The sequence below is a fragment of the Pipistrellus hanaki genome (genome assembly GCF_964339955.1).
Source record: "Pipistrellus hanaki genome assembly, chromosome: 14".
Lineage (NCBI taxonomy): Eukaryota > Metazoa > Chordata > Mammalia > Chiroptera > Vespertilionidae > Pipistrellus > Pipistrellus hanaki.
The window spans coordinates 29,564,115-29,579,585 of NC_140516.1; the positions used below are offsets into that span (position 1 = coordinate 29,564,115).

At 38.2% G+C, this 15,471-nt stretch overlaps 1 protein-coding gene across 7 annotated transcripts in view; it reads left to right on the forward strand.

The window, feature by feature from the left end:
* Window positions 1-15,471, forward strand: part of A1CF (APOBEC1 complementation factor) — a 75,148-nt gene that overhangs the window by 21,049 nt on the left and 38,628 nt on the right. For 2 of the 7 annotated variants that reach the window (XM_084903446.1, XM_084903448.1), the window contains exon 2: window positions 212-355. The exons of 2 other annotated variants lie outside the window; for them this stretch is intronic. In XM_084903446.1, the coding sequence (XP_084759572.1) occupies window positions 257-355 (99 nt within the window). In that variant the 5' untranslated portion in view covers window positions 212-256. Of the gene's footprint in view, window positions 1-121; window positions 356-14,122; window positions 14,221-15,471 lie in introns of those variants that run through there. 3 more of the 7 variants (XM_084903447.1, XM_084903449.1, XM_084903450.1) reach the window with 2 other exon arrangements.

The following is a 15,471-nucleotide window of genomic DNA, read 5'->3' on the forward strand; positions in this document are numbered from 1 at the left end:
TAACTTCAAATTTCAGCTAAAATTAAACATTTTTTTAAAAATCTCTTCCTTAATGAGGATATGTAACTGGCCTTGTTTGTTTGTGGCTGTTAGTTGCTCTAACCTGATGTCTCATTTGCAGAGAATGTTTCCTAAAGATGTCCTTTATGAGAAGGACAAGTTTGGACTTGGCAACAGCAATTTACTTAATTTATCTTAAATTTGGTTTCAGTGAGCAACCCTAATTAACCTGATTTTTTGCTGATAATCACTCTCAATGGAATCAAATCACAAATCCGGGGATGGATTGAGCGGCACCCAGAAGGAAGCAGCCCTTCGCGCACTGGTCCAGCGCACAGGATATAGCCTGGTCCAGGTAGGAACTTCTTATGACATCTGCTGAGACCCACAGAAGTCAGTGCTGAGACATTTACTCATAGTGGGAATGTGAGTGGTCCTGAGATACAAAATGGTAACAACAGTCATATAACTCTAGGTGTGGGGAGGGGGGAGTTGCATCATTTCAGTTTTGTAGGTGACCCTGCAGGTGTGTTCTCTCAACCTTAACTTATCATTTGAAAGCAGAATCAGTGTCCACAGTCACAGAGACGATCACAATTTTTAAAGGGAGTATCAGTATATGGAAAGGCAGCTGGAATTTGCCACCCAAAGCTGTCGGTGAAGTAGAACCAGACCAGTGTGTCAAGAATAATTGGAAAACAGACAACCTAGGCACTAACCTTAGTTTCCAGAGAGATCATTGCAAGTGTAGAAGGACTTCTAGGTGTGGGATTGAAGGACTGACTGTCTGGTCAGCCTAACTATTACAGTTAATTCTTGTAACATCTACTCAATAGTTTAGGTCAGGACAATATAATAATTTTTCTCCATATTCATTTTTTTAAAATCCTAAATTGTCTATTCAGAGATGTTAAGAATTACCTGTATATGATTAACTTTATGATAACCTCCTTTAGAGAGCTTTTGCTACCTTAAAAAGCAAGCTAGTATTAAACATAAATGATCTTAGTTGAAGAAATAATGTTTCTCTTTTTACAGTAAGGCAAAGTATTGTAATTCTCAGCGATTCAATTGTCATTCACACATACATAATTTTCCAACTTAATCCAATTTGTTTGTTGTTCTAAGTACCAATGTCTATGTGGATAACAATAAAGTAGTCAACAGTGACCCTTTATTACATGGTCCTTTGTCAGATTACGGCAAAATGTACTACATTTAGTTTTCAATTAATCTTTAAGTCCCGGCATGTTTTGTTCTAGATAATATAATGCTCAACATTGTTTCTAATTCTTCATCCTAATGAAAAGTGTTTAGGTAGGCTTAAGATTTCAGATTATTTCATGACAGACTTTTCAAAATTTAATTTAAGTCAAGGGCAAGGGAGATATTATTATATTAGTGTATTATTAGGATTTTTTTCATTCATTCAAAAATACATATTATATACTTACTCTATATTCTAGATATTGTGGATACAGAATTAAATAAGACAAAAATCATTGTCCTTAGGTGCTTAAATAGCTAGCTAGCACTTATTAAATGTGAGACATTGTGCTTACTGCTATATGTATAGTAACTCAATATTCATAATAATTCAATAAGAGTATTATCCCCATTTCACAGAAAGCACAAAACAGTTAAAACATCCCACTTAAGGCTCTGCAGTCACAAACTGGATTCTTAGCCTCCAAACTGTTCTGCTAAATTGCATTTCCACTAGACCAGTAGAGAGGAGCTGACTGGGCAGGGGCTACACCATGCTACCTTAGGGCATCCAGAATTTATCCTTTGTGCCAAGGAATGTTATTAAAGGGTCCCAAGCATGGAATAACTTATAAGGATTCCTCTGGCTGGTTGAGAATGGGTCACTGGGCATCCAGAATTCAAACAGGAAACCAGTTAGCGATTCAGATGGTACTCCAGATCAGGCCTGGGCTAGGGGCATTCTTTCATTTACTATTTTCACTTCTGTGAGGTGGAGATTGATGGCCACATTTTATAGATGAAGGGAAGGTTGGATATCTGGAAGCTTTGAAGACCTCAAAGCCAGTACCATTTCAGTCCAACATGATTCAGCTGAACTTCTAAATCCAGGTCTTATATTTGGTTATTTAATGGTACCTTAAATGAATATATTCTCTCACCTTGAAGTAGAGAATATCCTATTTCACAAATGAAGTAACCAAGGCTTAGAGGCCATGACTTGGTCTGTTCAACCCCACTTTTCCCAGAGTTTCTGCAGGCGCCCATGTGCCCCCTGCTCCCCACACATCTCTCTGACCGAGGCCTTTCTAAAATACATTTGACTGTGTGGCTCAGAGGCCAGAAAGATATTTTCTTTTATTTTTTTTCTTTTTAATCCTTACCATGGATGTTTTTTCCAATGATTTTTAGACAGAGTGGAAGGAAGGAGGCGAGAGAGAAATATCTATGTAAGAGAGACACATCAATCGGTTGCCTCTCACCCGTGTCCCAGCAAGGATGGGGATCGAACCTGCAAACGAGGTACATGCTATTGACTGGAGATCAAACCCATGACACTTCCTTCTGCAGGCCTACACTCTAATCACTGAACAAAACCAGCCAGGGCTCAAAAACTTTTCAGTGGCACATTACCATTCAGATAATTCATGCTCCATGGCACCGGATCTAGAATCCTCTGATCTCCAAATAGTCTATACTCCTTGCTTGATCCCTCAGTCTACCTGGGACATTTCTACTCATTTTTTCAAGAGCAAACTGGTGTTGCCAATCAGATCCTTTCCTGTCTAGCAAGCCACGTGCTGTCCTGTCGGTGTTCCCACAGAACCTTTCAGCATGGCTTGAGCAGACTGTAACTGACAGAGCACCTATGGCCTTTCTCCCCGAGTGGGGAAGCCTCATTGGGTTCCCTTGGTCAGCATTCTGCCTGTATGGACTGGCCGCTGGTGGAAGGCTCCCTGGGGCTGGTCAGGCTCTGGGGAGAGGGAACAAGCCTCTAGTCCAGCTCTGTTGACTATGGTCTGCCATCCATCCACTCCCGTGACCTAGGCACAAATATTTCTTGTACTTTTAAAAAAATTCTGGAACTTCTTCCTTCCCTGCTGTTTTCTGTTTTGTGCTGATACATGTGTTTAACAATAAAGCAAGAGGGAGAATATCCTGTTGAGTGGCATGGGGGCAGGGCGGAGGGTGGGTCTGAGCCTCTGGGACTAAGGACACCACTGCAACTCGGGGTGGTGCTGATTCTGTCCTCCATCTCAATGCCCAATCCACACCTGCAGTTACATGAGCAAGACTCCACCTCTGTCTGGTTCAGTGAGGTTCACTGGTCCCAGGCCCTCCCTAGGGCACTGGAGCTGTAAGCTGACGGGTGGTTAAAAGGTCCCTCCTCCCATCCTGGCTCCCTTCAGGACTCCAAGTGAGAAAAGGGAAAGTAGCAGCCCATGTCACGGATCCTCTCCCAGCTGCCCCAGCCCTGATGTAACAATACATGGCATTTACCAAAGCATGTCTAAGTGACAATCAGCTGGTAAGGACAGCAAACTGATCATTAGAAGGAGGAGTCATACATTCTGGTAAATGTATGTAAAAAGTATAAAACCGTAACCTGAGAATGAATAACCTAGGACCACTAGAATGAAAGTCAAAAACAAATGGTGTAGTAAAATAAAGAAAATCATGTAAAATATACACAGTGTGACACCAATTGTAAAAAGTTTTTTTTAAAAAAATGCAAAATATGTTAAAATCCTTAGGATGTGAGCAGTTGGGTAAAAACTAATAAAGAGAAGCAAGAAACATATAAAAAAGGAAAAGGAAAATTGCCTGCCATCAGGATCCCTCGAGAGCCTACTTCTCTCTCTTGTGTCTCCATTTGAGGTGGCTGCTCCCCACGGGGCCCACGGTCAGGGCACAGCTCCTTGACCTTGCCCCTTGCCTGCACATGTCAGTGTACTGAAAGTATATTCACAGGAGCTCGTGCTTGTTGAGGTCATGGCAATCCATGGCTTGGCGCCGGCTGGAAAGAGCTGTTCGTTTTTTAATACTTAAAAGTCAAATTAGTCTAGATGTTTTTATCTCCAAATTTAATGTGCTTTAAAATTAATGACGGATTGAAACATTTTTTTGTGCAGACTTCTCCCGCATAAAGTGGTATTTTATAATTCATAGAGAAAATTCTATAAAGTTTACAGTCTACAAAACAAATACCCTCAGAATAATTTTTTAACATCTGATTAATATAGTTGAATAGTGGGGATTGTCTCCTTTTATAGTCAACCCTTCTGTAGATGTTATAAAATCAAATACTGTTCTTAAGTTAGTATTTTTTTTAACTTCTTTGTATCTGAAACATTCATGCAAAGACAATAGTGGAGAGCATCTAAACCCTTTTGAAAAGCAACTTGCCAATATTGATATACAGTATGAGTATGCCCCTTCTGTAAGCAAATCTCTAATGATCCAAAACGTAATGATAGAAATGTATATGAGGCTAGTCTGACATTATTTATAATGCCTCAGCAATCAAACCTAAATGTATAAAAGGAATGAAATTAATAAGTAAGGTCTGAATATATAATCAGTACCTTCAACAAGCAGACTTCTATGAGAAATAATCCCAAAACAATATAAATTGTCCATTTAATTTTATTCTGGTCTCTGGTGCTTCCTTTCACCCCCAGATAAAACTGGAGGCACGTCTCATTCCTTTTCCGGCAACTTTCGGGTAATAAAAGAATCTCTGCTAAATAATTAGGTCTAGTCCAGTATAAAAAACAACAACTTTATTCAAAGTTACAGCCACTTCCCTGTCCCAATTGAGGTGGGGTGTGATTTCTTTTCTGTTTTCCTCCTTTATGCTTTCATAAGCATAGTTTTATACACCAGTTTGCTAGCTATAATTGAAGCAGAAGAGAGGGATGAAAGCAAAGGGGAAAGGACAGAAAAGTTCTGAACTTAACTGATACTGACATTGAGCTCTCTGGGCCTGGCAGGCATATAAAGCTCATGGGATACTTTATAGGATTCCCAGGGATATTCTTAATTCCAAGGTTAGGGATCTCTCACCTGGCTACACTCCCCTCTGGCTGGCCAGCGTCCTAAGCCTCAGCCTCCTGCTGCAGAGCTTTTGAAACTCTACGCAGCTCTCTTGGAGATGGAAAACCACCCCAGATTCCAACATATAGCCAAATCCAATCCCTGGAAACACACATACTCTCTGACCAACAAACTCTGGAGGTATGAACGACGCAAGGATCTAGCTCTCCTTCTTGCCAAAATTACAGCAGCAGGCCAGCCCACTGCCCGCCAGTAGCTAACTCAGTAGGCAGTTAGACCCTCCAGCCAATGTGTGTCCAGAAGCAGAGAATACCCACCAAGCTCTCGAATCCCTCTCCTTTGCCATAGGTAAGTTGACTATCACCTTGCAATTCCTTCCAGTTAGGGATAACTAGGCTTCACAACATACCAGCATTGGTCTCCAAATATCTTTGAACAAGAGGCTCGGTGCATGACATTCATGCACTAGGGGGTAAAGGGGTCCTCAGCCTGGCCTGAGCCCTCTTTGAGGTCCAGGACCCCTTGGGGGATGCCCTACTGCCGGCTTAGGCCTGCTCCACGGGGAAAGTGGGCCTAAACTGGCAGTTGGACATCTCTCCACAGGGTCCTTAGCGATGCCATGGAAGCAGAAGAGGCTCCTGCCACCACCACTGCACTCACCAGCCATCAGCCCAACTTCTGGCTGAGCAGCACTCCCCCTGTGGAAGCCCACTGACCACTAGGGGGCAGCTCCTGGGCTGAGCATCTCTCCCTTGGTGGTCAGAGAGTATCACAGTGACCAGTCATTCTGCCATTCGGTCGATTTGCATATTACCTTTTTATTATCTTTGAATAAGCTTCAAAAACTCCTCTCAAACTCAATTTCATTTCTAAACTGCAGCATAGAAGGAGGCCATGGGGTGTTCAGTTAAGAAAGAAAAACAGTTAAACAGTTTTCTCTACAGCTTTGCCCTGTTCAGTGGTCCAGTGACCTGGCTTCCTATCCAAATTAGAGGCCAAAGGAGACCCCTTTATCTGAATATTCTGTTACAAATGAACTTGTATTCAGTTGTTATGTGATCATTGAAAACAGTCTGCAGGACAGAAAATTCCAACATTATTACAGCTATGTAAAAACTTACAAATAACAGTATTTTTTTTTAAAGAGACTCAAGCAGCCCTGGAGATCATTTTACAAACCTAATATTATTTAAGAACATCTGCATTACAGCCCTGGCTGGCAATGCTCAATGATTAGCACAGCGACCAGGTCAAGAGCAGGTACTTGGATTGCAGGTTCAATCCCCACTCCCCAGTTAGGATGTGTATGGGAGACAAACAATCCATGTGTCTCTCTCACATCAATGTTTCCTTCTGTCCCCTCTCTCTCTCTAAAAATCAATGGGAAAAAATATCTTCGGGTGAAGGTATATAAAACAAAAAACAGCATCTGCATTATAAAGGAAAAGGCTTTATCATTTAAAATGTTTTCAAATAAAATACCCCCAAAAATACAGGGTCAATCTGTATATTACTTTGATCTTATACATATATTCAATTACATTGAGAAAATGTTAATAAGGATTTAGATCACAGATTAATAACAACAAAATAATAGTCAACAATTATTGGGCACATATTCTAACTGCTTTATGTATATTAATTCAGATAATCCTTAATGCCAATTGATGGTCTTTAATTTCCAGATAAAGAAAACAAGGCACAAGGAGGTTAGGCAGCTTGTCCAAGGTTTAAAGGCTATAATCCCAGTGCTACTGGCCCACATTTCTGACCAGATTTACAAAACTAAGAGCTGCTATAATGTTTGCCTTAAAGTTGCAATTTTAGAGGTGAGCCTGTTAGGGAATTCTAAAGGTATTTTGTTGAGCCTAAACCCTAATAACATGATTCACTTTAAATTAATACTTATTTGTTGGCAGAATGACTATTAGATCAGAAATTCTTCAAGAATGTAGAAGGCTAACATTCTAAAACCTAGTTACCTAGATCTAAATCTTCTCTTCAAGATGTAAACATGCACATAACTTGGTTCAATCATTTTTTAAATAATTATTTATTGTTGAAAGTATTACATATCCCTCCTATTTTTCCCCCATTAACCCCTTCAGGCATCCCTTTCCCCCACCCACCTCGCTTTAGGGTGCTGAAGACCTGGTTCAATTATTTTTAATAAACTGAAAAGTCTCTATAATTTTTGGCTGCAAAGTATGGAAAACCACCCAAAACTTCAAAGAGACTGACAGAGACTAGTCTCTACCACACATCCAAGTTACGTGGTCTTAAACATGTCCTTTAACCAGAGCTTAATTACCCCTCAGACTGGCTGGGCCACACCCCCACACCATGAGCCACGATTTTGTGATTCTAGTATCTGCTCAGTCTAATCATAAGTCAGCAAACTGCACTAACTGATTGGAAGAGGAAACAAACAGGTATTGAAACACAGCTTTGAAATTTAGGAAACATCTTTTCGCCTTCTCTATATTTCATTCTTCCTACTCTGGATTGGAGGAAAGATTATCATCATCAAAAAAAGGGGGCAACATCAGATTTATTTTCTTTTTTAAATCTCTGTACAAAAATGAAAATAAACATCTTAAGCCAATTCAAGAAGCATACCCATAAAATGATCTTTTCAAATTGTATGGTATTCACTAAGCTAGGGTTTGAAAGATTTACATTACAGTCTGATATTAAATGTTGAATACTTGCAAAACAAGAATTAAAAAAACACAGAGGGTGATTAATTTGTGCTCGCTTATCACTAGCAAGACAAATACAGCTGTCAAAAAATAGAATTTTGCAGGTTACTTAATAACATGAACCAGTCTGATACAACAATACACCTACTTGTTTAAAAATATACTTTATGATATCATCTTTAAATAATTGGATCATTCTGGACAATACTAGCTGAAAATTACTTCAGAGAGTAAAATAACACAATTCCCTGCAAGTAGTAGACATTTCATAAATATTATTGATACAAATTGTGTGGCCCTGGCCAGCATGTCTCAGTTGGTTGGGAGACTTTCCCCATCCTGGAAGGTTGCCTGCTGGATTCCTGGTCAGGGCACATGGCAAGGTTGCAGACTTGATCCCCAGTAGGGGGCATGCAGGAGGCAGCAATGGATGTTTCATTCTCACATTGACATTTTTCTCACTCTCCCTCTCTTAAAAAAAAATATTAAATAAGGTCAGTAAGAACCTTAAAAAATATGTTGACAAGTTAGCTTTCAACTTCCTAGCTTGCCTTATGCCACCTAGAAATATTTTAGAAGAGTGCTGCTGTGCTAACTGGTAAAAAGTCTTTGTGTCCAGGCAATGAGATTATGTCTAGAGCTCTCTTTCTCCACTTTTTAACTCTGAACTGTGCTTTCTAAATTTTCTAAAACTAGTATGTATTTCTTTGAGAGTCAAAGAAAAAAAATCACATTGGGCTAATCCTTTCCTCACGAAGTCATCAATGATGTGGGTCAAACACTCTGTGACAGGCGATGCTCCTTCCATCTGAAATCCTCTCATTAAAAGTAGGCAAAGGGGAAGAGGAGTGAGGGGTAGGTGGAGGTGGGCAAAGAGGGGGAGCGGGGACAAAAAGGGACTTTGCTTGGGGTGATGGGCGCACAATGCACAGTGCAGATGATGTTTTATTGAGTTGTACAGTTGAAACGTGTACTTTGGTGAACCAATCTCACCCCAATAAATAAAAAAAAACAAAAACTAGGCAAATGTTATATGTTTGATACGTTTTATTGATTTGAGAAAGGAAGGGAGAGAGAGAAATATTGATCAGTTGCCAATAAATGTAACCTGAGGGACCAAACTAAACCATCTGGTCATAGGCCTGGACCAGGAATCAACCAGTAACCTTTAAGTGCATGGGACAAAAGCTGAGTCACACCAGTCAGGGCACAAATAGATTTTTTTATAGATGTATTTTCAGAAAACTTTCCACCCAGTATGGGGTCAGTTTAAACTATAAATCTACTACTACTAAAGCTAAATATATATTTAATAAACATCATTCTGAAATAGTCTGAATATATTTTTAAAGTAGACTCAGAATACTTGTAATTTTAAATTATTTAAAATATGGTGTGTATTAGCACTGTTTATCCAGTTACCCTATTGATAATCTATTTTCTAAAAAATAATTCAACACAATAAATTTTTGTCAGTATGATAGTGTCATTGCTTTCTTATTAAAAAAAATTGTTAAACTTTAATTTTAGCCTTCAGATACATTAAACGTCATTAATTTATATTAGACTATGAATTTACTACATCAAATTTATCATAATTGGAGTTTTTAAAATACCAAATATGCATTACTTATTTTGCATTGTTTTTGCAATTTGTAGCTTTAAACTTTAATTTTTTCATCTTTATAATTGAAAGTATTACAGATGTCCCCTTTTCTTTTCCCATTGCCCCCCCCCCTCCATTTCCCCCTAATCCCTTCTCTTCCACACCTTCTCTCATCACACTACTGTATGCGTCCATGGGTTATGCATACATGCATATAAATTATTTGGTTAATCTCTTCCCACCCACCCCCACCTTCTCACTGAGATTCGTCAGTCTGTTCCTACTGTTTTCTTAATCCAATGGTTATCCTTGGTAAACTTAATCTATTTTTTTGTTTTACTCTTTTGTTTCTTTAGTTCCTACTATTGAACACAATGAATTGATGTTAGGCCCTGACATGATGCATTTAAAGTAGTTGCAATGAGGATTAATTTATCCAAAATTTAAAATGGCAACATAGGCTGCTTTAACTGTGTAACACAGCTGTGGGCACTACCCTTCTACTTAGGGGCTTAAGCCTGACCATCCTCTGACCTACGGTATGAGGACATAAATTTAGACATAAGGATGTTCATGATAGTGAAACTTCTGATGTCTAAAAATGAAACGTTCTGAATGTCCAATAAAATATTACCAGTTACATAAAATCCTTCTATTTTCAAATTATACAGCCATGGAAAACTGATATCAAACAAAGACATGGAAAAATACCTAAATTTTAATGTTAACTTTAAAATCAGAATGTAAAATTTATATAAACTTCCAAATAATATTTTAAGAAGTTATTCACACAGTAAAAAACATTGAAAAACAAAATGTAAATCTCTGATTTGGAGTAAGTTTTTTTTGCTTTTGATTTTTAAAAAAATATATTTTATTGATTTTTTTTTTTTTTACAGAGAGGAAGAGAGAGGGATAGAGAGTTAGAAACATCTATGCGAGAGAAACATCGATCAGCTGCCTCTTGACCAGAGCCGATGCTCTATCCACTGAGCCAAACCGGTTTCGGCTTTTTTTGTTTGATACTCTTTTTTCCAAATGTCTTTTCTTCTTTACGATAATTTGTTAATTAAAAGTGCTGAAAAAATGACAACCATTATATATAAGAATGTTATTTTCTAAATTTTCTATAATGATGTGGATTGTTCTTTATAAGGAAAAATCTCATAATGTTAAAAAAAAAAAAAAAATTTTAATGAGCATACATTTAAGAGAAGAAAAAAATGGGAAATTTTAACAGATAACACTGTATTACTATAGTTGGATAATAGGTACCAGGTTCATTAGGCTATTTTTTCTCATTCTTTATGTGTTTGAATATACTTTATTTCGGAGTTGGAATAGCCCCATCGTTATACAATTCAAAGGAGACATAAGCCAGAGGTCTGCAAACAATGGCCCAAGATTTAAATGTGGCTATAGTAGGTTTTTGTAGTGGCTGCAGGCTCTGAATGTTTTTCACATTTTAAAAGGGCAGTTTTTTCGAAAGCCTAAAATGTCAACTAGCTGGCCTTTTACAGAAAAAGTTAGCTGACCACAACTCTAATCCTTAATCTATTACACTACGTTAGAAGCTCACCCACAGTTTTTAAAGAAAACTTCTTATTACTGCTTAACCAAAATGTTTGTAAAATGCACAACACCTTTGAGCAGTGAAGACAGTATGTCTGAAGTTCAAAGATCCATTAAGACTCACAGCAGATAAAATAAGTGGGTTCATCCTTCTCTCTCTCTTTTCTTTTTTTTTTGGGGGGTGGGGGGGGAGATTAGCCATCAGCCTCCATCTCCTCAAACTAGGAACAAAGTTTCTAGTCTTTAATTCCTACCCCTCAGATTTTGCTTTCTATGCATGCTCTTTTAAATTGAGGTTCCATGCAACCACATTATTTTATTCTAATGTGTTCGATTCTCAATGAATATGTGCAAGTCATAGGTACAAGGGGTGGTGCTAGATGGACATAAATCTGATTAGGATACATTCCCCTCCTCCAATGGTACCCAAATTAAGTTAAACCCCCCCCATCTCTCTGGTTTGGTACTCTAGTAATTTTATGTAGAAATTTCTCAAATTGCAATCTCCCCTACCCCCCACAAGTAAGGCAATAAAACCAAGTAACTTAGGACCTCCGTGTTTACGATAGGCTTTATCTAGCTTAGCTCAGGATGAGGCAGATGGAAAAACACTGTGGCATTGACATTCTTTTCCAACCATTACCCAAAAATCCTGAGGACAGAAATAGGAATTTGACTTCATGGTAAAATATAGCTCCTGGGTCCCACATCTTCTCCTATTGCCTGTCCTCACCACCTGCCCATGTCCCTGCTATCCAAGGACTTAGGTCATTCACCAAGAGCAGGAATACCAATTCTTTAAATAGGTAGACTAAGCACGAGAACAGGATGGAATGAGCAAATCATCAAAGGGCATGTGTTTCCCTAAACTTATCACCCCAGCCACCCACAGGCCAACTTGGTTTTAAAGCTCTTAAGAAGCGTTGCTTCTACCAGCCGGAAATGCCGCCGCCTGGTGTGAAGACTCCACATGAAGGAACAGGCCCATGCATGCTTTTGTGGAAACGTGTGTGCCTGACATGTGGTGGGAACTGCAGCATCCCAACAAACAAAAATACCTCCCAGTAGCTATTTTTCAACTGCAATGGACTTCTCCTCGGATAGCCTAAATAGACAGCTGGCTTTATATGAGGTTTCAAAACAAAGTTCAAACTCTTTGCAAACTATGAGGTTCCCCAAAAACTATAATCATATGAGGTTTTCTGCTTGATCAACCTAAAAATCAGTGTGGACGTCATGACTCAAAAACACAAAAGCATGGACAGCTCTTCTGCGCTTTAGACTTTGCTTAAAGCAGCTTCCGGATTTTTTTAGGATGTTACCTCTTTGTTTAATATAGAGCAGCAACCAAAAATAAGTGACTCTTCATCTTCAGAACCTAAAAATTTACCACGGGGAGATGCGAAGTCAGCTTTCTAACATAGACTAAGGAGGGGGAAGTGACATCACAGAGCCACACAATTAAGTATGTGCAAGGACTTCAACTGGGATCTTTTTGACACTGTCTCAGAGGTGCCTGGAGAGAGCTGCGAGGAGGTTACACAGCATTAAATGACTTTGAATTTCATACTGAGAAAAGTATTCCACTTTTTAAAATATATTTTATTGATTTTTTTATTTTTTAATATATTTTTATTGATTTTTTTTACAGAGAAGAAGGAGAGGGACAGAGTTAGAAACATCAATAAGAGAGAAACTCAATCAGCTGCCTCTTGCACACCCCCTACATGGTTGGGGGATGTGCCCTCAACCATGGTACATGCCCTTGACCTGAATGGAACCTGGTACCCTTCAGTCCACAGGCCTATGTCTATCCACTGAGCCAAACCAGTCAGGGCAGTATTCCATTTTTAATTGTTTCAAATACTCAGATGAGGAAAGTCCATGGCTGGAGGTATACCTTAACTACCTCTCCAGCCCTGCTAAGCTTTTTCAATGTAGAGAGCAGGACTGGGGCTCAGCTTTTAGTAGACAACAATGTCTAGCTAAAATGTAATCATAATTTCCATGTTTTGTAATTGCTTTTATTATTACCTTCTATTTATGGGAAATGATACTGATACTCTACTTATAAGAATGATATATATTTTCTGCATAGTACGTTTATTTAGGTAGTTAATGAAATAAGTGCTGTTTGGATATGCAATTAGAGATACACTGATTTTTTTAAATCTCTGATATATTTTTTAAGGATCCTATTGACCAACTCAAAAAACATAGAATAAACATTTTCCCACATTTTAATATGGTGTCAGTCTGTCTTCTAACACACTCACAAAATCTTTGCAATCACTGGCATCCATAGTGCATATGCCTTGCAAATATTGTAGAAAAAAAATAATGTTTATGCCCACTTCCACAGTATATAAGTTAAATAAACTCTGCTTTCTAAAAATTCCCAGTCTAAAATAGATTTACCAACATCAAGTCAGTGATCTTCACAGAATATGAAAGTGAACAAACTAAATACACAAGACAGATAATTATCTATTATAAATGTATATTCCCTATAGCCCTGTCCATTGTCCTCAGGCAACAAAAATGCAATAAGCAGAACCAAGTTAAAAATCACATCTAAGACTCCTTTTAGAATATCTTATTTAAGGTCTTTTAGACTTGCCTTAAACCCTATCACATAATGAATATATAAGTGGTATGCAGACAAAAAGTCATAAAAATAATGTCTAATAAAGATTTGTATTTATTCTTACAATCCAATAACAGGGAAAGCACACTGCCAATTCATGAACTGTGATAGATTAGAGTCCAGAGAGACTTCTCAATGCACCAGCACCCACTGTGAGGACAGTATCCATGAGTTTGCCTTAGAACCACTGTTCTGAGTATGGCCCTGGGGACTGGCATGCTTATGAAGGCTAGAAGTGTCACCTGGTCTGGGTATATCACCCAGCACCTGAGAGAACAGGAGCAGAAAGAAATTCAGTCACTGGAAAATGGATAGAACACCTGAAAGCAGATTAGGAAGGGTAGATACACAGTTTATTCCCTCTGGGCAAGGAAAAAAAAAAAATCAAAGAACCAAAGAGAACTATAAAGATGATTACAGATTTAGAATATAAAATTCCCAGAGAACCATTAAAGAAATTAAAATTACTAGTTGGGGCGGGGGGGGGGGGGGGGGGGGGGGGGCGGGAAGCAACCAGACTGAATGAGGGTTCATTCATTAATGTCCTTCCAGTCTATGAATGAACTCATTTATGGGGACAACAAACCATCTGGTCTTTATGTTGAACCAAAAAGTAGGAGTAACACACAACATGCAGAACTATGAGGCTGGTAAGTGTGAAAAACAGCATGACTTTTGAACAGTATATATGCCACAAAGTTTACAAGATCAAGAATCTTAGGAGCTTTGTTCTAGTGTTGTCTGCAATAAATTAAACCAGTGTGACCTCAGGCAACTCACAGAATTTCTCTGAACTCAGTTTCCTCATCTGTGCAATGAATATAAAAACAAGAGAAAAATATTGGACTCGGGATTCAAAAAATTGTCTTTGTCACTTACTGCTTGTACAAATCTGGGCACATTATGTACCTTGGAATCCTCATCTATAAATGGAAAGTAAGTAGTATCATCCACATAGCATCAATCAACTATATTGAGAAGATTAAATAAGTTAATACATGCAAAGCACTTAGCACAGTGCCCAATTCAATTAGGATTATCTGTTGTTTTAGCAGGGATTTTTTGTTTTTGTCTTTGTTTGGGGAGGGGTGGGTTCTGCTATTGTTAGTATTATGTGCAAGTAGTAGAAGCTAATATTGGTTGATTAAGCAGAAAAGGGGTTTATTAAAAGGATATTGGTTCACAGAACCAATTGATTTCAAGAACAAGATTCAAAAAAAAAGCTTTTAGGAATGAACCCCAAATATCACAAATCTTGAATGTGAAAATGCATCCACAGTCACAGAATGCTCAAAATTAGAGTTTGTGTCATTAGAACTTATGCACAACTCAATTTTCCTTTATTATAACTATGGCTATCCCAGCTGCAAGGGGAAGTAGAAAATCAACTATCTGGCCATTTAACATCTGCAGAAGAAGGCTGTTCGGCCCAGATTCTCCAGATGTATATATATATATATATATATATATATATATATATATATATATATATATATATATATATATAAAAGTCAGATGCCAGGTGGCCAAAACAAACTCAATCTGTTTGACTTTTACGCTAAGATTTATTGCTTGGAGTCATTTGTTAAAGGTTGTGCGATTTTATTCGATGTCAAGAATAAGGTTTACATAATCCTTTAAAGACTCCATGGTTCCACCAGGAAAGGCTTAAAATATCCAGGGACAGAAGGAACTCCAAATACTGACATATAAACAGAGTTACTGGGTAGGCTTGGTATCCAATATTTAAGTTAAAGTCCCTGGGTTTATTGTTACCATTAGATCATCAGTTTTTAATTTCCATAGTTGAGGATTTCCACCTATACATATTTGACTAGGGAGAGTGAACCGTTACCAAGTCTTCAATTGGGAAAATAAAAATTCTCAGAGTTGAATGAATG